Source organism: Ceratotherium simum, chromosome X (genome assembly GCF_057802395.1).
Source record: "Ceratotherium simum simum isolate JZ-2026a chromosome X, ASM5780239v1, whole genome shotgun sequence".
Classification (NCBI taxonomy): domain Eukaryota; kingdom Metazoa; phylum Chordata; class Mammalia; order Perissodactyla; family Rhinocerotidae; genus Ceratotherium; species Ceratotherium simum.
In genome coordinates this window covers 109,873,352-109,898,395 of record NC_141940.1, presented here as the reverse complement: position 1 = coordinate 109,898,395, position 25,044 = coordinate 109,873,352, and the positions used below count along the sequence as shown (strand labels likewise).

The following is a 25,044-nucleotide window of genomic DNA, read 5'->3' as shown; positions in this document are numbered from 1 at the left end:
TTGTGTATAGTTATTGTTTAAAATAATTTGCCATAAATTACAGGTGTATATTTCAAACTTTCATAATTTCAAGGGAAAAAAAGGTAGGAGATTATTGCTGATATGGGAAATTCCTGAAAATCATATACAGAAAGAAGGCTTCCACCTATCACATTTAGCACATAACAGCCAATCAAGTCACATCTGCCAAGCTGAAAATCAGTCATTCATTTTAGGGGCCTAGGTAAAATATAGGTGAACCAATGAAAATGTTCTCATTTTTCCCAGGTCCCCCAAAACATAAAGTCTTTGAGCGTCTATAGGGATTTTGCCTCCTGATCCAAAATCCTTCCTACAACATCCTGAGAGGGAGGCCACAGGGTGAGAGAATATTTTGGGGTCAGGGAGCTCACTATCTTAAAATGCACTTGTCCACCTTTAGCTAGCTGGCTTTAATTGTTGGAAACATTTTTTTTAAGTATTGAGCTTTCTTTAAAAAAATGCTTCCAGTAATTTGCATTCATTGGTTCTACTTATGACAAAGAATGTTAATTACTCTTCCACATGACAGTACTTCAGAATTTCTGAAAGCAGTTATTATTCTCTTCTTAATTTTTATAATAATTTATCTACTATAGCATTTTAGTTTACAAAGTACTTTCATATGAATCACCTCTATTTTATATAACAACCCTGTGCGGTAAGTAGGCAAAGATTATAAGGGAATAGTCAGAAGCCAAGTGACTTGTCTAAGGTCACAGTGCTAGTAAATCCAGTGGTCACTGCAACATGTTGGTTTCTTACAAGTTATATTCTTCCGGTTGCTCCAACTGTTCTTAAAATATGATATGATTCCTTGGACCCATCAGTAGACATATCGAGTATTTACCATATGGCACTGTTCTCGGTGTTTTAAATTTCTGAGAGGAAAATAACATTCACCATCACTTTAAGGGTTTTCTTACAGTGCTTTTATCCAAACACTACTGAACAGAAAACAGAACGTAAGTGGTTAAGTGGCTTGTCCAAGGTCAGGGTATTCATTAAAAAAAAAAACTGAAACTGGGAAATAGGAACTAAACGACACAAACAATATCAGAAAATCTCTTTCACTCACTAATGTTTGCTTTGTTTTATTGTGGGAAAATATAATTTACCATTTTAACCAGTTTTAGGTATATAATTCAGTGGCATTAAGTACATTCACAATCTTATGCAAGCATCACCACCATCCATCCATTTCCAGAACTTTTTCATCACCCCAAACAGATCACTAATGTTTTATATTTAGTGAAAATAAAGTTAATTGTTTTTCTCTGGCTTACTCTAAGTACAAAACAAAAGACAAAACTCCTCCCTCCTGACTTTAAACATAAATTAGAATACAACTCAGATTTGCATCCTATTATCTTGGTTGTGAAAACAAAAGATCTTTTGCAACATATGCTGTGGCATATAAGATAAAAAAGACCTCTACTCAGGGGGCAGCCACATATGCTTCTCAACCAGCAGCCAAGCCCACCCTCCCCACACTATCCATTTACTATCTAAACCATAACAGACTGAGATGATGTTTATTTTTATGATCTCAGGGCAGGCAGACGTGATTCACAGTTCCTGAGCTGGGGTTGAAGCAGGCAAAGGAATGTTAACTGTATGCCTCCAGGACTGCTATAAACAATGTCAGGCCCATGCTAGAAAGATCTTACTGGCTTTTGCCACCAAATCCATTAATTTTCCACAGCTGGAGCCACTGGACTCCCACCTACCACTGCAGCGCAATCCAGGAGTCTAGACTCAATCCTGTCACGAAGACTCCAGAGAGCAGAGCCCAACTGGTGACAGCACTACTGCTCCTTCTACGACTGAGTTTCTGGGTGATATGGCAGTTCTGGCAACTGGGTTCCTGTCTTCATAAGCTTTCCAGGACCTCAAAACCTAGAGTCTGCCTTGCTCTTGACAGTTTTCCAAGGGACTCTATGTCTAGTGTCCCACTAAGTCCAGACACCACTACCCTGAGGGAGTCTAGTCTTCATCAGTGGGTCTCAAACACCATGGGCATTAAAATCCCCTGGACGGCTTGCTAAAACACAGATTGCTGGCCCTTAACCCTCAGAGTGTCTGAGTCAGAGGACTCAGGTCTGGGTCTGGGTTGGGGCCTGTGATTTGCATTTCTAACAAGCTCCCAGGTGATCCTGATGCTGCTGGTCCAAGGACCACACTGTGAGAACTGCTGGTCCAGCTGTTATGGACTGAACTGGGTCCTCCAAAATTCATATGTTGAAGCCCTAACCCACAATGTCACTGTATTTGGAGACAAGGCCTTTAAAGAGGTAATTAAGATTAAATGAGGTCATAAGGGTGGGGCTCTAATCCAATATGACTGGTGTCATTAGGAGGATGTGCTCGCACAGTGAAAAGGCCATGTGAGGACACAGTGAGAAGGTGGCCATCTGCAAGCCAAGGAGAGAGGCCTCAGGAGAAACCAAACCTGGCACCTTGATCTTGGATTTCCAGCCTCCAGAACTGTCAGAAAATAAATTTCTGTTGTTTAACAGAAACACTCCGTGTACATAGTCTGTGGTACTTTGTTACAGCAGCTGGAGCAGACTAATACAAAAGCTTTACCCATGTTGTCTGCAAGTGTGTTCTCCTACTTGCCAGGATGCCATCAAGCTGAGGCCTGAAGAGTAATAAAGGGGCAGCCAACTGAGAGCCCCGAGAAGGGTGTTCCCAGCAGAGGGGACTGCACTTCTCGAAGTCCCAGCAAGGAAAGCAAGGCTGACACCAGGATGAGGGAGAAGGCACAGAGGGCAAGAGCACAGCCTATGCCTGCAACTCCAGGGAGGGGAGATTGTGAGCAGATACGCCCAAACTGAGAATGATCCATAACTATCAGCTTTGGAATCTGAGTCTCTAGATTTTCATGTAAATATGCAAAAAAAAAAGGTATTTTAAATTTTCTTTGACTAACATTCAAATTAGAGTGAATCCTCTGAATACTGACATGATTGGAAGGAGGGCCAGAACTGAAGTCCATGGCGGAGAAAAATATTTAAATTTACTGTAGTTCATCTATACACGCAAACAAATTTTAGTCTGGTGTTATAAAAGCTGCAAAATAAAATTAAGCAGTAAACTCATACATACATAAGCAAGAATGAGGGACATCCTAGCTTATCGGGTCTAACTTACCTGGACAAATACGATAGCTTGTTGTGGATAATAAAGAGAGGCAGCTAATCCCATGAAACCAGGTGGATATACCAGCTTCTTTATTTTTGAACCTATTAAATAAAAGGTTGTGGACACTATCAGATGATTCATTATCTTCACCATCACAACTTCCCTTGTATATCTAACACTGAATAAGACTTCTTTGGTCCTACATTGACAGAGAATGTGCCTAATAATATCACATGCACCAAAAAGGACCACCACATTTTCATAGCTTTAGTGAGATACAATTCACACAAATCACCCATTTAAAGTATACAATTCAATGACTTTTAGTGTATTCACAGAGGTGCGGGAACACCACCACAATCAATTTTAGAATATTTTCATCACCCCAAAAAGAAACCCCACATCCATTAGCAGTTGCCTCTCAATTCCCTCATCACCCCCAGCCCTAGGGAACCAACCACAGATCTACCTTCTATCTCTATGGATTTGCCTACTCGGGACATTCCATATAAATGGAATTATATAATATGTGGTCCTTTGTGACTGGCTTCTTTCATCAGCACAATGTTTTCAAGAGAACCACCATTTCTAAGGGAGCAGAAAAAAAGATTGTTTTGAAAATAAAACCACACATTATTTTGGCTTCTAAGGTTGTTGTTGTTTTTTTTTGTGTGTGAGGAAGATCAGCCCTGAGCTAACATCCATGCCAATCCTCCTCTTTTTGCTGAGGAAGATTGGCCTTGGGCTAACATCCGTGCCCATCTTCCTCCACTTTATATGGGTTGCCACCACAGCATGGCCTGACAAGCAGTGCGTCAGTGGGCGCTCGGGATCCGAACCCTGGGCCGCCAGCAGCGGAGCACGCGCACTTAACCGCTACGCCACGCGGCTGGCCCCAGGTTTCTAAGGTTTATGTAAGGTTATGTTAAGTAAACCAGTTTCCTATTTAAATACTAAACACAAGCATTCTTCTCTTCTCCTTTCTAATACCCCATAAAAATAACAGTAAAAGAATAAAATACAGAAAATAAACCTACAATGAAGAGAAAATGTGTAGAGGTGCTATTAGCAAATAAGAAGTGTCAATCAATTTTCAGAAAATGGAGAGTGGATGGAAGCAAGAGGACACACAGCCTTTAAGTCCTGGGGAGGGGCTGCAGCAGAGGAGGGAGCAGAACGGGCCCAGCAGCCCAGAGACGGCAGGGACTGTGGAGGAGGATTAGGCAACCAGGGATTAAGACAGGGGGACAAATGCAAGTCCTATGCACGGACCAGGTGATCCTCTCTTTCCTCCATGCCATCTCAGGGCAAAACTGCTTGTGGCCAGGCAGTCTCTCCAGGCCAAATTTTAAAAAGGGGGCAGGGTATCTCTAAAGAAATGCCATGGTTTTCTGCTGAGAATCAAGATAGCTTGTGTGTGTATGTGTGTGTGTGCACACGTGTATTAGTGCCCAAGAGTACAGCCTTCCTCACACGGGCACCAGGTGTAGGCACCTCCTATATAAGGTCAATTCCTGTCCAGCTCACTGAGGTAGAACCTGCCTGCCAGCAAGCCTCATCTATGCACAAAATGTTCTTATTAGTATTTTAATCGCTTTGTTCTTAAACATGACTGGACAGCCAAGGATCACTAGTCCTTTGAAGAACACCTGTAACATAAAAGAGAAAGATCAAGACAAGTAAGAAGGGAAAAAATGACCCCATAATAAACAGAAGAACTTAAAAAGAAAACTAAACCTGTTATTAAGTATCACTGAATAAATTCAAGAAGCTACTACAGTAAAAGAAAAAAGCGTTCTATGAAAAAGGAACATTCAGAGAACAAAAAAACGAGTTCTTGGAAAGGACCAAAGTCAAAAAAATCAAGAAGGATAAAATAATCAAGAAAATACAAGAGACATATAGGGTCAGTTTAAATGACTCAATCGCTAATTAATATGAGTTCAGGAAGGAAAAAGTATTGAGAGTAAATTTTCAAAGAAATACAAGATAGATTATCTTCCTACAGCTGAAGGTTGCAAGCCACCAAAATGCCCAACCAAGGAATGAAAACATCTATATGTAGTCACAGCACCATGGAAGTTCAGAACACTGAAGATTAAGAGACAATCCTCCAAGCTTCCAGGAAAAAAAACATGATTCACTTCAGAAGGAACGAGCATTCAGACTGGCTACTGACTCTCATATCTTTAATGCCAGATGCTAGAAGACATGACCTTCAAAGTTTTGATGGAAAACAAATTCTACACCCAACCAAACTATCACTTGGTATGACGGCAGAAAGCAATTTTCCGATTTGCAAGGACTTGGAAAGTCCTGTGGAACTGTGGAAAGGTCAACACAGACCTTTTTGAAAGTGACTTAAGCATGTGGTTCAACAACATGGCAGAGCAAAGCTAGAAGACGACATGGAACCCAGGAAAAGGGGGTCAAGCCCAGGAGAGCATGGAGCCACATCCCAAGACAACAGCAGTGCTAAGTTCAGTTCAGACTGTGAGAGGATGTGGAGCCCTGGGAAAAGGGGAATCAATAGAAAAGAGAGCAGGATGGAGAACTGGGAGAAACCCGAGAATGAGGTTGCGAGAATTGGTAGAGGGTAAAATAGGAGAATACACATGGACTTGACACTAGAAACAGTCTCCCCTGAGAGGCAGGGGGTTTTTGACAGGGGATGTGTATAGATGCTAGTGCAACGTATGTTACTAACACTTACACAGAACAACGTAAGTGCTGTTTATTGGCTTTAAACTTTAAACAGATAAATCCCCAAAGATGGAACTGGGGTTACAGAAGAGAATACAAATGTTATTAACCTAGACTATTAATAAATTAGTGTTTCTCTCCCTGTCCTATTGCCTTGATTGAAAGGATATAATTACTCTAGAAGAGAAAAGCCTGTTACACCCCTGGAATTCCACCTGCACACTTGAAGGTCTAAGCAACGGAGCAGCTGACACAGGTGAGGACCAGGTGAAGGGCAGCAAACCTGCCAACTAGCCATTTTTCACTCCTCTAGGGAAAGCTGATAAACAGCATCTCTCGGGCCTCCAGCTCCTACTGGTTCACACAATGAGCTAGGGGCCCCAGAACTTCAGGAAGGAAGTGCAATCCCCTGCCTCCTCCCCCATCTTCATGCCCACAACTCCTAAGAAGCCAGTGGTGTGGGCTGTAAGTTATCAGCATTGCCAGAGGGAAACCACTGCCTGCCAGTGCTGGGGGAGCCACCAGAAGGCAATAATAGTGGGCAACAACCACCTGCCACTTTTGAGTGGCCAGGCCGGGCCCACTTCCTCTGAATGATCATCCACTCATTTCTCTTCTCAGAGAGGAGCCTCTTGTCACTACCACAGTCGTGGCCATCCTCATCAACTCAGGTGGCCTACCTTAGCAGATAGGCTGAAGAAACCCTACCATATGATTCGTCAATCCCTCTTATGCGTATACACCCAAAGGAAATGAAATCAGTATCTCAAAGAGATACCCACACTCCCATGTTCATTGCAGCATTCATCACAATAGCCAAAACACAGAAACAATCTATGTGTCTGTCAACGGATGAATGGATAAAGAAACTGTGGTATCTATATACAATGGAATATTATTCAGCCTTAAAAAAGGAGACCCTGCCATTTGCAACAATATGGATGAACCTGGAAGATATTTTACTAAGTGAAATAAGCCAAACACAGAAAGAAAAAAAAACTGCATGATCTCACCGACATTGACTAAAAAAGTCAAATACATAGAAGCAGAAAGTAGAATGGTGATTACCAGGGGTGGGAGAAATGAGGAGATGTCGGTCAAAGGGTACAAACTTGCAGTTATGTAGGATAAATAAGTCTAGAGATCTAATGTACAGCATGATGACTATAGTTAATACCACTGTATTGAATACTGTAAATTTACTAAGAGAGTAGATTTCAGGTACTCTCATCACACACAAAAAAAGCTAACTATGTGAGAAGATATGTTAATTAGCTTGACTGTCGTAATCATCAATTAGCTTGACTGTAGTAATCACTTCACTATATGTATATCAAAACATCATGTACACTTTAAATACATACAATTTTTATTAAAATAATTTTTTTAAATGTTAGACTGAAAAGAAAAACAAAAAAAGAAATCCTACTAGAAGGGACCTTCAGAGCCCATCCTGCTGCTGCCAGCATAGGGGACCATCTATCTGAAGGGGCCCGCAAACCATTCCAGCCACCCATAAACATACCTACTATCCCACTCATCTTGTTTAGTGACCTGACATTGTTCACCTCAGGCCCTTCTACCCCATTACCCATGGGAAAAGACCTGTTGTTATGTGTGCATGTGTATACTTTTTGAAAAAGAATTAAGGTTTTAAATTATTTTAATATTACCAAGTCCTCCCAGAAAAAGGAAAAAGAGAGAGGAATAAACAAGCAAACAAAAACAAAGGAATAGGACCCGCAGTAGTGGGTGTCCTCATGCTGCTGTTCTGCCCAGGAGAGCACAGTCCCCAATCTTCCTCAGGATGGTCACCCCAGTGGATACCCGGGGGATAAACACTCAACAGTGTAGGAATATACACAGACACACACAGGGAGTTTTCTGTAGGGCTGTAAGACTCCCCCACGTGCTCCAACCATGGTGGCGGGGGGAGCTCATCTCACTCGATTCTACATTCCCAGCTCCCTAAGAGTAGCCAAGATTCCAACCCCCAGGCCTTGGGATCTTCATAAATTCCAAACACTATCTCAGTAAGACAGGAATGCTCTTCTGGACAGCTTTGCAGAAAGGAGGGGAAAGAAGTTTAGAAAAAAAAGTTGGTTCGACTATTTTGCAAGTTGATTAGTAAAAATGAACTCTAAATTTAATTCTCATATATTCTGCACAAGACAGGAGGAGGGCACAGGAACTATGACAGGAGTTCATTCCACAGGTTAGGGGGTGGCACCAGTGCTGGGTTTTGCCAGATTCCAAAATAATGGTTAAGGCATGTATAGAAAAAAATTTTCAAATTGGAGGAACAGGACCAAATTAGTCTCTATAGCTACCCTTTACGGGGGTCTCATTACAGGGTTCAGGAACTTTCTATTTTAGGAATTTTTGTAAAGTCTGAATTTTACAACATAAACATTTATTTTACAATCAGTGAAACTTCAAGTAGTTCATAACAAATTAATCTTATTATAGTGACGTATTTTATTCTTTATTTCCTATAAATGTTTTGTAATCCAGCAGTGTAATGTAGTAATATTTTTAAGGTGACATTCGTTAGCTTTTAAGTATTTTAAAAGTTTTTATATCATCACTGACTGAAGCTATGACACATCAAGAAATTAATAAAATCTCTATGAAGTCACTGTTCTATTTAGTGTGATTAATATCCTGATCTTAATAATTAAACATCTAGACACAGTTTCTCAGGTGTGACAGACTTTGGTTAACAAAAGTTCACTCTGTACCAAAGAGCAACAGTAATTTGATCAAGTAAATGTGCCTATGAGAGATAACTAATTTCTTTTTTTAACCGAGTATACAATTTCTTTCATTTTACTTTTTAAAAATTTCTATATATGCTTAAAATCAAATCTACTGGAGAAAACAAGCATATCAATTATATATTAAGAAGGCAATATTCAGGAACCAACTCATTATTTGGAAAATGTAAACGAAAGGCAAGAACCAAATATATATCTTACCTCTCCCTTATGAGCTGTTTAAAAAAAAAAAACCCACAAAATTACACCTACCTCTAGCCAAAAGGAGGCCAACAACACCAGCAAAACCAATAACACCAAGTCTTGGAAAAAATCCAGGAGGTGCATTTTGGAGATACTCATAGCTGTCTACAATAGAATCAGACCAGGAAACAGTTCCATAAATTGCTCATTAAAAAACAGAACAAAAAAATCTCATATATAACATGGATATATAGTATCAAATGCTTTTCAAATAATGTATTCTTTGCTTTCTGCTAATACCCTTCTTTTCAACACATTCTTCTTATCTGACGTATAAACATGATTTACTATTCACATAGCAAGAATCCAATTTTCAAACACTTTTGGTCTGACGACCTACTGGCAATAATGTTAGATTACTTTCATATTCCTGAAGGCAACAGATCTAAATCAACTATTTGCAAGGGGAGAAAAACAAATACAGGGATCCTTTTCTATCCAAATTTGTTATCCAAACATAGAAAGAGAACAGATTTGGATAAATCTTTGGATAGATCTGTTGCTATCCGAAGCTTTGCTGCTTGCTCTGTGAAACTCAGGAACCAGACACATTAGACTCAGGGAAAAAAGTATCCTTTGCCATTCAAATTCATTATTCGAGCTCAAGAACAATAATTTTGGATAATAAAGGAAACTTGTAGTGCAAGTATATGTGGGAAATAGTCACTGTTGATAGTGATAAAATAAATAAAAATAAATGCAACATGTGAGCCTATTTACCATGCCTGAACATGCCTTATGACCTCATTCACATGATGTCTCCTCTCCACTGAGCCAATCCCACCAAACAAGAGCCAGCTTAAGTCCTATCTCCTCAGAGGAGCCTTTCCTATACTCATCAGCCCACACCCCTCTTCTTTCTCTAAAGTACTTATTCTCTGTACCATCATTTGGCACCTAATCCTATAGCATCTTGTGTTTAATTATTCAGGGGTGTATTTTATGTCTCCTCAAGGACAACATACACTCCTTAATGGTGGATTGCTTAGACTTCTATGTTATTTTCCCTCAGGGGTAATAGTGGATGCTCATTCAATAGGTAATTTATTAAAAACACTGTTAGGACTTGACTGATACTGAATGAATTAACACATGGATTTCAGCTAGGTCATGACTTAAAAAGCCTTCATGTCTCTCTCTCAACCTCACCTTCGGCAGTCCCTATCTGCTTCCTGTTCCTGGCACACGCAACACTGAATCACCCCCCCAAGGCTTGATCAGGCTGCGCCCTCTGTGTGGAATGTCAGCCAAGTCCCACTCCCACATTTTGGTGTGGCTAACTCTGTTCCTTCAAGATTCATCTCAGAATTCCTTCCCCAACTGCTCCCATCTCCCCAGTCTCTACTAAACTAGTCTCCTTCCTCTATACCTTTGATAGCGGTCTGTGACTGTCTCCGTATTTGTGCTACTATTGAGCAATTTATTATACGCACTTCAGTGGTTGTGACCACTGTCTTAATCAGCCTTGACCATCAATGCCTGTCACAATGGTGACTTAACAAATGTACGCTGAACTGAACTAATTGGAATACTCAGTAATTCTCTCCCCCAGATAATACCAGACACTTGCCAGTTTTCCTTTTCCTGGGCAATTTGGGAAATGTGGTGATCATTTTAAATACTACTATAGGGCTTGTGTTGTTGGCACTAGTTCCTGTCTGGTCTTTTACTTATTTTACCTTTAACCTAGTTTATACTTTCCATCTTCTTGTCTGAGTCATTTGAGGCAATTTTCTACTTCCCTTTATTTTTGCCTACAGCACAGTGTTCTCAATTCTAGACACGCACACAGAGCAGTTGATAGAAGGACACTCAAATGGCCTTGGTGAGCTGAGTCAAAGTGAGTAAATCACAAAGAAATGGGAAAGAAATTATGCTATAAGACTGCACTGAAGCCAAAGCCCAGCTTCTGGTAACACGTCTTGGCTGTGACTACTGGGAAATGGGACTGACTGCCTTGGCAGACAACACCACAACTCATAATGGAATGTATCTTCTTAAGAGTGTTTGCAGTAACTACAAGTCCAAGAGAAGAAAAAACCTTATATTGTAAATAATGCCTACTGCTATGAATCAATGGGAAATGAGAGGTGAGAATGAAGACCCCTTCAGTCACACATGTACAGATAAAAGACATGTACAGATAAAAGATCAGGAGTTCTTTAGTTTCCTCAGGTGAAAAATGAAGGTAATAAAGTATCCGTCAGAGTTGTTAAGAGGAAAATATAAATTAATATTTCTAAAGCACTTAGACTAATACCTGGCACATAATAAGCACTAAATAAGTGTTTATGAAATTAATAAAATTAAGATGTTACTTATTAACATACATGAATAATTTAAAGAACTTATAGGTTATTAATATGTCTGTCTTCAAATGAAAAATTTATTTATTTATCTGCTAGTCTCAAGGGTATCAGCACATCAACATACTATGATGATCTTCACAAAGAAATAAATTGTACTCACTTTTATTTTACTGCATCATAGAAACAAACACTTGTAAAACCAAGAGTTTGATTTGCCGAGATGCCCAACAAGGGGAATGAAATATGACCAATGTTTATTAATTTACTAGTTCCTGACTGAGGTTAGTCAGAACATAGACTGTGAACCCAGTTTATGAGTGCAGGTGATAAGAGGATGAGAAAAAACACACCAAGGACAATAAAAACCAAATGAAAAAAATGTAAGAACACTACTAATTATGTAATAAGGTCTTTCATAGTTATACCAGCCCAGTTCCCTCCTGCTTCTAAACTTCTATAACATGTATTAATAGCCGTGCAAATGAGCTATCCTGATTATTAAAACCTACTGATGAGTTAGTGTGGGTTAGTGTGAGTTAGGGATGGACATTGCACCTGGAAATAGATTTAAAGAAAAAAAATCCCATGTATCTACACTTGCTATCCCAACAATCCTAATAATCTTGAAGAGACTCACCTGAGCGTTTGGGGACACTAGTCCTCTGAAATCTGATGAAAACAACAGATTCTCTTTCCAGAAAAATCCACATAGCTCTAAAATTCTGCATACAATTTTAAGGAATTCACAGATCTCCTGGAGCCCATCCATGGAATCCCGGTTAAAGAGTCCAATGTTAATGAAGAAACTGATTATGCCTAATTAAAAATCAACTTACCTAACCCCCACTGAACCAAACTTTGCATCTTGGGCTTAGTTTGGGAGTACATTTCCTAAAAAAGTGAAAAGAAAATGAATAAGTAGGATTTGCTGATTAGAAAGTTAACAATAAATATATTTGTTGTTACTGAATAATTACCTGTCGTTACTGAATAACTATCATGTTATTAACACCTTTTGAACAAAGGGATATAGTGTCTATCTGGGTTTTTTTGTGTTCTTTTTTTCTTTTGTAATTTCCCCTTCGCCACAAATTGCTCAGCAGAATGGCTTATTATTGCTGCAGGAAGCAAAGATTTCAAGTAGAGTGGTTTCAACAACCCAGCCTTTTCATTCTATTAAAATTGAAGGGAACGGACAAAAATCAATCCCCTTGATAATTAAAGTGGCCATCCTTTCCCTGTGAGATTAAATCTGTCTTTCATAGTAAGTCTACTTCCTGATTTGCCATGATTTTAGAGCCTACATCTGAAAACTGCCCATTTAAAGCAGGAACGACCAGCTTTAATGGGACAAAGGAGTCTATATCCACTTATCCAATCCTGAAGCAAATAAAGTGTTAACATTCTCTTAACAACAACAATGATAAAAAGGTTTTGTACATGAATATCAGATGATCCTAAAGAAAACAAGGGACCAGCTAGAAGGTACCCACCTTCAAAAAGTCTACAGTGAAGATGCCAAAGGAGATATGTGGGAATCAGAAGGTATCAGAACCAGCTGCCACTTGGAAAAGGATTTGTTTTATTTAATTCAGTTCAAGTCAGAACAAGTTATCCTAATACTGTTAAACGGCCTTAAATAATAAATGCTGAATTTGGGGGAGGACATAAAGAACACAAAAAAACTGAATATCACTTCATTAAAATCCATTATTGGCTTTTTCTGCCCATAAAAAAAAAGACAAACTACAGATCAACATCTAGAGTGATGCCCCACTTCTTTTGCTAGCATAATCTTTTTACTATGAAGAAAAATTAAATTAGTTCTTGAAGAAAGGGGCTAGAATTGTTGGCCTGAGAAAGGAGCCAGGAATTAGAAACATTTCTATTCATGAAGACTTCATTCTATAGGAAAATAAAACCATTATAATCACAAAAAAGCTTTTTTATTTACAAGTAGTGCAAATAAACATGTTGATAACTATTTTATCATCTAGAGAGGTATTTTGCTGCACTAAGTATCATGCACAAACGAAAAAGTAAAAAACAAAAAGCAACCTTAGGTTAAAAGGTAAAGAGACAAAGCACTTTTATGATCAAAAAAAAAGAGCCAGTCCTGATGGCCTAGTGGTTAAAGTTCAGCGCACTCCGCTTCAGCAGCCCAGGTTTGGTTCCTGGGCACGGAACCACACCACCCTTCTGTCAGGAGGTGCGCTGTGGCGGCGGCTCACATAGAAGAACTGGAAGGACTTACAACTAGAATATATAACTATGCACTGGGGCTTTGGAGAGGGGGAAATAAAGGAGGCAAGATTGGCAACAGATGCTGGCTCAGGGTGAATCTTTCCCAGCAAAAAAAAAAAAAAGAGAACTAACAGTAGTCATGCCTACGTGATACAAAAACATTTGCACAAATTTGCTGCCCTTATCTTCACCATCAGCAGATGGTCTGAAAATCTTCTAAAAGAAGAGAATAAAGTCTAAGCATTTTACAACATATTATGCATAAAGTCTTTACGTATGTCATAACCCAATAATATGGTTATGATACTTAAGTATAATGGCCTAATTTATATTGTTGATAGAGTCTATGCTTACTATTTTCTTTCTAAATTGGTGAACAAAAGTTCAGCACTGGCATAGACAGTGGAAATTAAAAATTTTAAAACGAGTTCTAGATGAAAATTGAGCTTGTAAATCTCAAGTAAATCTAGATCATATCACACATATCTACATACTTTTTACTAATTTGTCATCAATTTACAAAATCAAGTACAGCAAATATATGTATACATATGAAAGCATTCTGTAGATTGTAAACTTCAGTTTCAGATGTTAAAAATCACAGAAATGTTTTCATAAACATAATGACAAATGCCTGATCTAAAACCTGAGCAGTGCCAGAAGCCAATCTGTATACATAGTTCTCTGATCACTGGGGCAAATAGTTCAGTACTCAAATATGTAATTCCACCCTTTTCTAGATATCTATCCTCCTATTATAGCATTCAAAATGCTCTGTAGCCATTCCTGTTTAAAGTGATACTGATTTGTAGATTCTCTGGGGGGAGAAAAACTTCCCAATTTTGATATAAATGTTTACATTGTAACCTTTTTCTTCTACTAGAGTTCCAGCCCCATATCCTCCCCTCTTAGACGATAATGTTTTCATAGCTGTGACCAACAAGATAGGGACCACCAGCCCTCCGCTCTCCAGTCAAGGTGCCACACGCTGCCCAGTGGGAGGGAAATTCTCTCTGCAGGTTTGGCAACAGCTGCCACCAGGAAGCTAAGGCTCTCTGCTCCCCCTCAGAGATGGCACTGATGCACATTTGTAAGTGGGGCACTCTTAAGTTGGGGCCCTTTTATCGTGCCTTTTTCTGAAAACATGCAGCCAATACAAACTTTTTACTATTGACTCTAAACAGAAACGTGTTTACTCCATTTCCAGAACAGCTGTACCTGACACCAACTTGTATATGGCTTGCAATAATGTCGGAGATGTGAGATGCTTTCTTCAAGTTGGGTCCTTGGCTCTTCCACATATTTAGATTGACCCTCAGGAACAGAGTAGAGTGAAAGCTGCATACATTAACAACAAAACAAAAAGAAATTAAAAAGTGTATACAGTAATGAGATAACCTAATCAATTATTAAATTTGTAAGCATATTTCTAAATAATTCATGAGCTGCAGTGACTCGAAGAGTTATGTGCACCCTGAATCTTGCTTCAGAGGATCTTTGCACCTTACTTGAATAAGGACAAGGCAAAGAGGGCGGGGCTAAGGTGTCTAATCCTCCTCCCCTACTGATAGCAGACAAAGCAGCACCCTTTATCCATTTTATACACTGTTATTTGGTATTCTACCTTAGATTGACTTCGGAAAAAGGTTCTATTACTCTAAAGAGTGGGTGGGAGTGGGGGTAAAAAAAAAAAAAAAAGCTTGAGAGTAACTGAAGAACACGTTACTTAGTTCAAACGATCAGTCTGGTGCTAATCAAAGCAAGATAGCAAGTTTGTTCCCCACCCAGAGAAGCAACTTTTCACAGCCACTACTGGCTCCCTCTTCACACTCAAAAATGCCACTGTCTCAAGGCCTGAGAAGAAGAGAGTAAAGGGCAAAAGATAAGCTAATTAGCTTTTATGTAAACACCATTCAGGTAATCCCACTCATGACTGAAGGTAGATCTTTATGTCACTTTACTCAAAGTCAACAGAAACCAAATATCCAAAATAACCAGTGGGCAGTCCGGACAAAAAAGAATGTTAACAATGGAGAGATTTCTTGTTTTATTTATTTAGTATTTATTAGGCATCTACTTATGAGCCTCTAATCTAGCCAAGAAGCCGAATGAGCTCAGGTCTTTAATTTCTTAGACAAGGAAAAATATGAATGTTTTCCTGGCTTGCTAAGCAGTCTAGAATCAGGCAGATCACTTAGAAGCGAGTTGTGCTTACAATCTACTGGGACATAGCAGATTCCTCACTAAAAACGTAGAAAATATTCCTTAATTATGCCCTTAGCTAAGGACCATTAATTAAAGTTTATATGTTGAAAAAGCCATCATTTAGTAGCTTCCTACAAAGAAAAACAAACCATAAGGAAATATATTTCCTTCTTTTCAATATCTTCTAAACTGTCATATCTTCCTAATATACGATTTGTATACTTCCTATAGTAACTAAATCAGAAGTTCAAAATATATCACAACATGAACAGCATGTTACCTCATTAACCTTCACGGAAGTTTCGTGAGGTGAGTCTTTTTTTGGTGATGCATAGACTTTGAAGGTGAGCAGACTCAGGCTGGCCGGCCCCACAGACCTCTGAATTACCTGAAACACAGAGGCAATCTTAAGCCTTCTCCCAATGCCACAAACTGAATGTGCATAACATGAGCACATTCATCACCTCAGCCGCTCCTGCCCTGAAAGGCTTATTGTGCTTTACGAGAAATAAATGTATTCCTCAAGTTTTATGGAAGTCAGAACCTAAAAGACATGTTCTCACAGATTTACAATTTCAGGTCACCTTTATCTTAATTTCCAAGACAGTAGTTCCTAAGTTTTCCTACTTAGCTTTTCACGTAAGTAAAAGATAATGCAAAAACACACGTATATACGTGCTTTTAGAAAGAATAGAGAAAATGTTATGAAATGAATTTAAAACTATAAAAGTCTCAATCTCTCTCTCTCTCACACACCCACATACAAACACGTACACACACACCAACAACAAGGGAAGGAGTTTTTAATGCTCTCACCTAGTGATTCACCAAACAGAGTGAAGATTATTTCTGTTATTCTAATAATCAAAACTTTCAGAACCTCTCCCTTTCCATTCCCATCCAGAGTTGGTCTCCCCCGATCTCAGATCCCAAACTCAATCTCTTTCTGAGCCTTGCTCTCCTTGACTGGGTCTCTCAGGCCCATGGCTTCAACACGAAGCCAGTGACTCTCAGATATGCAGCTCCAGCACAGAGCTCTCTCCTGAGCTCCACTCACTTATCTTGTAGCTTCTGGACATTTCCACTTAGATGGGACACAAGCTCCCCAGACCAAGCACATCCAAAACCAACTCATCAGGATCTTGTCTGTGCCTCCAAGTCCACACTAAGCCTGATGGGTGGATACGTGCTGTGGAATCAAGTCAGAAAGCTTTTTTTCAGTAATAATCCCCTACATTTACACAGCACTTGACCATCTAGCATCTCTCCCCCAGACCTGCCCCTCTTCCTCTACTTCCTCTCTCTGGAACGCTGCCACCACCCAATTAGACAACCCGATCAGAAACTGAGGTCATCTTCACCAACCCCTCCCATTCTATTGCTCATTTAGTCCTGTTAATTCTGCCTAGGGAATGATCTCAATTCACTTTCTCCTCTTCATCCCCTCCTGTACAATCTTCCCCTGGGCCCTCATTTCTTCCCTGGATTGTTTTAGCAGCATTCTAACTGCTCACTTGGCCCTCTGATGACTCAACCACACTGCGAAAGAATGATCTTTCTAAACTGCAAACCTGATTATCTTCTATCCTTGTTTGAGATCTTTTGTATTTATTACCTAGGATTTTTATGTGGGCCAAAACAAGGCCCATTATGATCTGACCGCATAACCTTCTCTAACCTCATTTCTCTGTCACTCTGCCTTCTCCCACAAAACTTGAACTCCATATATTTCTCCCATGCTGTTTCCCAGCTTCGTGGGTTCACACATGCTGATTCCTCTGCCCAGAATGTCCTATACTGGTTTTGTCCTTTTTTTTTCCCCCCCCAAAGCCCCAGTAGATAGTTGTATGTCATAGCTGCACATCCTTGCTGTATATGGGATGCGGCCTCAGCATGGCCAGAGAAGCGGTGCGTCGGTGTGCGCCCGGGATCCGAACCACGGCCGCCAGCAGTAGAGCGCGCACACTTAACCACTAAGCCACAGCGCCTGGCTTTGTCTTTCTGTACAACTAACAGCAGGGAGATTCGTTACGTTTCTTCTTTTTTTCTTATTTATCCATTTATTTATGTCTATCAAGTTCTCCCTAACAGACTGGAAGCCCTTTCAGCATGGGGCTGTGTCTTACTCTGTATTCCTTCCTAGTGCCCTTCTTATGTGCCTAGCACATAAGAAATGCTCAATAACTATTTACTACCTGCATGAATGGAAGGAAGAGAGGGGAAAAATAAATGAGAGGTTGACTTGCTCTAACTACTTAGGATGATTTAGCATCACGGAAATCATATTACTGAGATTTGCAGTGCCTGTAATGTGAAACAATAGCCTATTCTGTAATACTCACAAAACAGATAATGCTAGATAAAACATAACAAAAATGTCTGTTGGAACGGATGCCTGGAGTCATACAAAAAAAAGAAATTCTCATATTTCAGAAGCAAAATAAGAGCTAGAAGCTATATAAAAAAAAGTGGTTATTACTTTAACTGGTTTAAAAATAATTAACAAGGGCCAGCCCCGTGGTGCAGTGGTTAAGGTTTGGCATGCTCCACTTCGGTGGCCCAGGTTCGCGGGTTCGGATCCCAGGCCTGGACATACACCACTCATCAGCCATGCTGCGGCAGTGACCCACATACAAAATAGGGGAAGATTGGCACAGATGTTAGCTCAGGGATAATCTTCCTCAAGCAAAAAAAGAGGAAGACTGGCAACAGATATTAGCTCAGAGCGAATCTTCCTCAGCAAAAACAAAAATTAACACACCCTGAAGTATTAAGTGTTCATCCTGAAAGGGCTTAATTTCAATTCAAATTTGTAGCAATGTTGCTACAAATTTCTTTTGCTTCCAGGGTAAAAGTTAGCCAGCTACTGCTGACATCAGTTAATGTGGTTTCTGCCTCCCACAACCATTACGCAGGCCCAGCAGCACTCTGATACAACCTACAGAGATCAACATTCCCTCCCAGAAAACTGCTACAACCTACGCAGAAGGGCTTTTAATTTTTAAAAATTCACTGTTTAAATTAATAAATCCATAGCTCTTTTTTCCCCCCATAGCTCTTTGAAAGAGGCCAGGGTGGCTGAGGCTTGTACCACCCAAGAGTTCTGACAGTTCTCAGGAGGAAGTCCCCTCCCGGAACCTGAGGAGGGCCTATTGGGCTGCTGGTATCCGGAGGTGTGAACTCAGTGCTCTCTGTCCGTCCACGACCTACAGACAACACTGCTTGAACTGGGGACTTTCCACTGACCCAGCTGGCCCACCAGACTTTGTTCAACTCCCTTCCTTATCGGCAACAGCTGATGCCCCACCTCTTTCTCACACCCCCATCCAGCACTGGAGACTCCAGGCATTTGGGGTTCATATTGTCCCCTATCTTCACCCTCGTTTGAAATACTGCCTTATGTTGACCTTTTTAATTCTTGATTCCTGCTTTCAACCCTTAATCCTATCTGCTTTTCACATATTTCATTTTTCGTCTTATGGCCTTCTATCGTTTTAATTCAGATTTCCACTTTTATGTTCTTAATGATCATTCTCACTTTCATCTTTTATTTTCAATCTCAACTCATTCACTTTTTAAATTTAATATTTTATTGGATTCTTGATTATTAATTTCTACTTTATTTTTCCCTCTTATCTTATCCATTTTTCCAGTTTTAATATTAGCTTCAGCCTGCCCCTTTATTGCCCAAGTTGTTTTCTTCTTCTTACTCTTCTGTTAATTTTCCCCCCAAGCCCACCCTCACTCCCATTCCACAGCAAGACCTGCAGCCACAAGGGCGGCAGCACCCAGGAAAGCCTGCTCCTGCAGTTGCCCTTTCAGCTTCCTGCAGGCTCTCAACAAACTAAACAAAGAAAAAACAAACCTCCTCCCAGGAGACTTGGGAAATCCACAGATTAACACCCCCCAGAGCCACAATTCTTTCTGCAGAGAGCATGTGATTTACTTCAGGGTTTCTCAGTCTCCACACTATTGACATTTGGGCTGGATCATTCTTTGTTGTGAGGCTGTCCTGTGCACTGCAGGAGGCTTAGCAGCATCCCTGGCCTCTACCCACTAGATGCCAGTAGCACCCCCTCCCAGTTATGAGTCAAAAATGTCTCTAGACACTGCCAAAAGTCTCCTGGTGGGCATTCCCTCCCATTGAGAGGCAGTGATTTACTTGAATAAATATTATTTTCTGACATCTCTCACATCAAGACTTTAAGAAAATCTGTATGTTTTAAAATCCATGGCCTCAAACCTAATACACAGTGTTAGAAATCAGAACAGTTGATGCCTGGGGGTCAAGTGTGTGTGGGGGGGTGGACTTCCTGAGAAGGGGCACAAGGGAACTTTCTTGAGTGACAGAAATGATCTATATTTCACGGGGGTGTGGGTTACAGAAGGTGTATACATTTGTCAAAATTCAAATTGTTGTAAGATCTGTGCAACTTAAAATCTGTACATCTCACTGTATGTAAACTATATCTCAAAAAAAATTCATGCACACCTAAACCGTGCCAAGTTCATGCCAAAATATGGGTGGGAACTACAGATCAAGGGTCATTCCTAGGAAAGAGTCAGTCACACACTGACCATGGTAAAGAACTAGGTGGTATGGACCTGCGCGATGGAAACCTTTGCAAAGAGCCTAGTAAAAACGGTTCACAGGCAGACAAGCCTAATGCTGATGCACTGCCCAACATCTTGGGGGGGGGTCACCTTCCTTTCCAGCATCAAAGGTGGCTCCTCTTGGAATTATGCTAAGTAAAATAAGTCAGACAGATGGGGCCAGCCCCGTGGCTTGGCGGTTAAGTGCGCGCACTCTGCTACTGGCGGCCTGGGTTCGGGTCCCAGGTCCCAGGCGTGCACCGATGCACCACTTGTCCGGCCATGCTGAGGCGGCATCCCACGTACAGCAACTAGAAGCATGTGCAACTATGACATACAACTATCTACTGGGGCTTTGGGGAGAAAAAGGGAAAAAAAGGAGGAGGATTGGCAATAGATGTTAGCTCAGGGCTGGTCTTCCTCAGCAAAAAGAGGAGGATTGGCATGGATGTTAGCTCAGGGCTGATCTTCCTCACAAAAAAAAAAGTCAGACAGAGAAAGACAAATACCATACGATCTCACTTATATGTGGAATCTGAAGGAAAAAAAAAACCGAGCTCATAGATACAGAGAACAGGTTGCCAGAGGCAGGGGGTGAGTGAAATGGGTGAAGGGGGTCAAAAGGTACAAACTTTTATTGTATTGCTCATATTGAGTATTCAGGCCAACCCATTCAGTATCAGAATTTCAGAAGGGAAAGGCTATTAAAATGGGCAGAGATCACCCCAGGAAAGTGTGAGGGGAAAAGAAGGAGCAAAGAACCTTCTTTAATCCTTTGTCTCCCTGAGGAAGAAAATGAACACTAAAATGCAAGTTAGATGCCTTGAAGAAAGATTTAACCAACTTCCAGGGTCTGAGTCATTATCTCTAAAGCTCTGGCTTTGTCACCTTTTCTCCCATGGGCACTCCTGTTGGGTGGCCTTGTGACACACAAACACAAAGGCGTTCTCTCTCCATGAGGGATCCTGACCCATTATGGTACAACCAGACTGAAAATACCTCCTGGGAAATGAGATGTCCTCTGGACCTTTTCTGATGAGGGGCAGCAACCTCTAGACTGCGCATACCCGTGGCCTGAGCATTCACTGTCCCAGGTGACAGTCCTTGAGAATCCTTGTTTGCCAGGCTCACTTCCCACCCAGGGCAGATGGCTTGGCTCAGAAAGTAGGTACATATGCACCTTCCAAGAGCAGGTTAGACATGAGTTTGGCTTGCTAGATCAAAGTCAAGCCCACTGTGTTAAGAGCTGCATCTTCAATGAGGGCTAAGCTACAGCTACTGACTAAGTAGATCCAAAGGCTGTGTTGCTTTAGATCCAGTCTATCCTCTGGAGAGGACCCTTCAGTTACTAGATGCCTCTCCTGGAATTCAGCTAGTTGGAGGTCTCAAAGTAAGAACCCCAACGCACTGGCTTGTCTGAGGTTTTGAAAACAGCTGTAAGAGACCCATAGTCATAGGGAAAACTAAAATTTGGCTCAGACAAAGGAGAATTGGTGACCCTTAGCTTTGCAAACCTCAGGGAGAGTATCATTGAGTTCTCTGGCTCATGTGGCTAATCCTTCTTTCTTTCTTTCTGATTCTATTCCCCAGCAAGATATCTTATACTCTCCCTACCAAGGTATATTTTCCATCTTAGACCTTTGGACTCTCTTTGTCTTTCAACTTTTTTTGTTTTACACAGTCCACAGGGGGCTTAATCATCAATGGAAACTGAGCACCAGGATTGGCGTTTGGTTGGATGGGGCCCTAACAAGAAGTGTTGTAAAGGGGTAGCCACCATTGTCTTGAAGACTTTCTCGCTTCCTACTCCCTCCACTGAAGCTCACCAAGGACTGATGAGAGCAAAACAAATCTGGCTAGGTAAGCAGGATTGTAGATGATATAACAATTAGAAAAGGTCAACTAGAATTTTATTTCAAAAACAAGTATTTATTGCATACCCGCTCTGTGTCAGGCACAGTGCTAAACAGGACACAGCACTTAAGCAGACATGGTGCCTGCCCTTACAGAGTTTCCAGGAAGCTTATGAGTTTACTCAAAGACTCAGGTCACAACTTAAAAAATAAATTTTTTTAAAAAGACTCAGGCATAAGATTGAGTTTAGCCTTCAGTCCCAGCAGCAAGGGCAGATTCTTGCACACAGTTAAGCAAGATATGAATCTGGTGAGGTCACAAACACTTACACCATAATGGGTACCCAGAAGGCTAAACTGTCCTTGTTTTGTAAATAAAAGTACTGTCCAGAACTCTGTAGCTCCAGGACCACTTTCTGATGTGCCCCAGTAAAACTGCTTTAAAGACAAATAAAAATCTCAAGCTAAATAAGCCACCCTTAGAATCAGTTAAGGACTCGCATGAATGATGGGGCTCAAAACCCTGGCTACTTGCTTTCTTTTTCAATGCAATGGAGAATCCAGTATACAGTCTCTCCCACTTTTAAAAGGCTGACCCTTTATTCTCCCACAATTACAAACCTATTATCTTATTAGACCTTCCATTTAAAATATACACCAGTTTCCTTTTCGATAAAATGTAAGCCTTGCTTTGCATGCCTGTGTACACAAAAGGTTTCAGAATCACCTGGGGAGTTTTTTAGCAGGGTAGATTCCAATGCCTTCCCCCAGAATGTCTGATTCAGTAAACATAAGAGAGGCCCAAGAATCTATTCCCACAATCAGCCAAGTTTAGAAAATCACTATTCCACAAGCAAATGCGTGGGGAACAGTTATTCAACTTAAGTTTGTGTAAACACTCAAACATACTGTCAACTTAGAAAAAGCAGGCAACTGCAAAACAAATGGAGAACGATAATTTGGGATCTTAGAAATGCAATTCAGGGGCCGGCTTGGTGGCATGGTGGTTAGGTTCGGTGCCCCAAGGTTCGCAGGTTTGGATCCTGGGCGCGGACCTACACCACTCATCAAGCCATGCTGCAGCGGCGTCCTACATATAAAATCAAGGAAGATGGGCACAGATGTTAGCCCAGGGCTAATCTTCCTCAAGCAAAAAGAGGAAGATCGGCAACAGGTGTTAGCTCAGGGCCAATCTGCCTCACCAAAAAAAAAAAAGAAAAGAAAAAAAAGAAATGCAATTCGGGGAACACAGGTTCCAGCAGCAGCCAGAAAGGTGTCCCTCTGAGGAGTAAAAGTCAGGAGTTTTTCTTAGCAACAAGGAGAGCCCAGAACAATCACCTCGGTTGTTTGTTAGGGAGGGTCAATTTATGTTACAGTTCATTAGCTCACTCAAGGACATCTTGTTGTTACCAGAAAAAGTATATTTTTGCACAGTCTTTCAGAAAGTCCTTTCTCAGCAAATAACTCCCTTTTGGTAAGTCAGCAAGGTCAGCATAGTTTCATATTTTTAACAAGATGGAGTCCAGGGGACAAAATGGAGTCACTGTTGTCAACTCATTTCACAGTACTTAGTTTTAAAAACATGAAAGAATGAAATGAAAATCATCCTAAACATAAAAAGAAACAGTGACAGGCCACCCACAAGAGAAGTTATGAGATTTATTTACATTCAAGAAAATCTTCCCCATCTTAAACAAAACACAACCAATACCCTCTACCCCTAATTCCCTTTCTACCACCCTATCCTTTCTATCTCCCTCCAGTGACAAATTTATTTTAAAATAGACCATGGTTAGCAGGCAGAATAGTGGATACCCTTAGCAAGCTGGGGAGTGACCAGAAAGGCCATGAGGGGTTCTAGAGTGCTAAATATACTAGTATGCTCAGTTTATAAAAATTCACTTATGATCCATGTACTTTTCTGTATGTATATTTCAACACAAAGTTACAAAGACAGACTCTGTGTGCTTTCTCTACTTTATTCCCTCCTTCCTTCACTACTCAAAGGTACCTAAAACCGTTTTTCCCAAGGCCATCAATGGCCTCCCAGTTACTAAACTTCAATGGACACCTGGCATCTCGGTTACATCCTGAAAATGCTGACCACTCCACCATCTTCAAACTCTCTCTTCCTTTGGTTTCCAAGATTCCACTCTAGTTCCATTCTACAAGCTTTGAAGGGCGCTTCTGCTCTCCTTTTGGGCCTCTCTTCCTCTACCCATCTCTTCAAGGTTGATGAGTCAGAGTAGTCCTTAACGCTCTCCTCTTCTCACTCCAGAGCAATTTCATTTAAATCTAAGTCCTTAACTCCCACCCTATGCTATTGATTCCCCAATCAGTATTCTCTGCCCTGGCCTTCCCAAGCCTCAAGCTTGTATGTCTAACTCCCCACGGACATCTTCACCAGATTTTTCAAATGCTACCTCTTAATGAATTATCTTTCTCCAAAAATCTGTTTTTCTGAGTTTCCCTACCTCAATTAATGGCCCCATAAGCCACACAGTTAAAGGACAACATCAAAGCAACTCTTTAATGAAAATAGACTTCAAAGACAATAAGATGTGGTCACTGCCTCCACAATCTAATAACGTGGATAAACAAATAATTATACCACCTGTGATAAGGGCACTAACAGACAAGGGACAGGAGTAACACAGAAAAAGGAATAATGTACCAGAACTGGGAAATTCTGGGAAACTGCAGAGAGAAGGCAGAATTAACGACCAGAAAGTTTATGTGTTTTTTTTTTTTTTGGTAAGGAATACCAGCCCTGAGCCAACATCCGATGCCAATCCTCCTGTCTCTGCTGAGGAAGATTGGCCCTGGGCCAACATCCATACCCATCTTCCTCTACTTTATACGTGGGACACCTGCCACAGCATGGCTTGATGAGTGGTGTGTAGATCTTCACCTGGAATCTGAACCTGCTAACCCCGGCCGCTAAAGCGGAGC

At 40.7% G+C, this 25,044-nt stretch overlaps 1 protein-coding gene across 2 annotated transcripts in view; it reads right to left on the bottom strand.

Moving 5' to 3' along the window:
* Positions 1–25,044, bottom strand: part of APOO (apolipoprotein O) — a 54,417-nt gene that overhangs the window by 15,601 nt on the left and 13,772 nt on the right. Inside the window, exons 2-6 of one of the 2 annotated variants that reach the window (XM_004435203.3) lie at positions 15,927–16,034; positions 14,660–14,779; positions 12,034–12,088; positions 8,898–8,993; positions 3,175–3,266 (exon numbers count right to left, since the gene is read on the bottom strand). In XM_004435203.3, coding sequence (XP_004435260.1) covers positions 3,175–3,266; positions 8,898–8,993; positions 12,034–12,088; positions 14,660–14,779; positions 15,927–16,034 — 471 coding nt within the window. Of the gene's footprint in view, positions 1–3,174; positions 3,267–8,897; positions 8,994–12,033; positions 12,089–14,659; positions 14,780–15,926; positions 16,035–25,044 lie in introns of those variants that run through there. The other variant, XM_087427253.1, reaches the window with a different exon arrangement.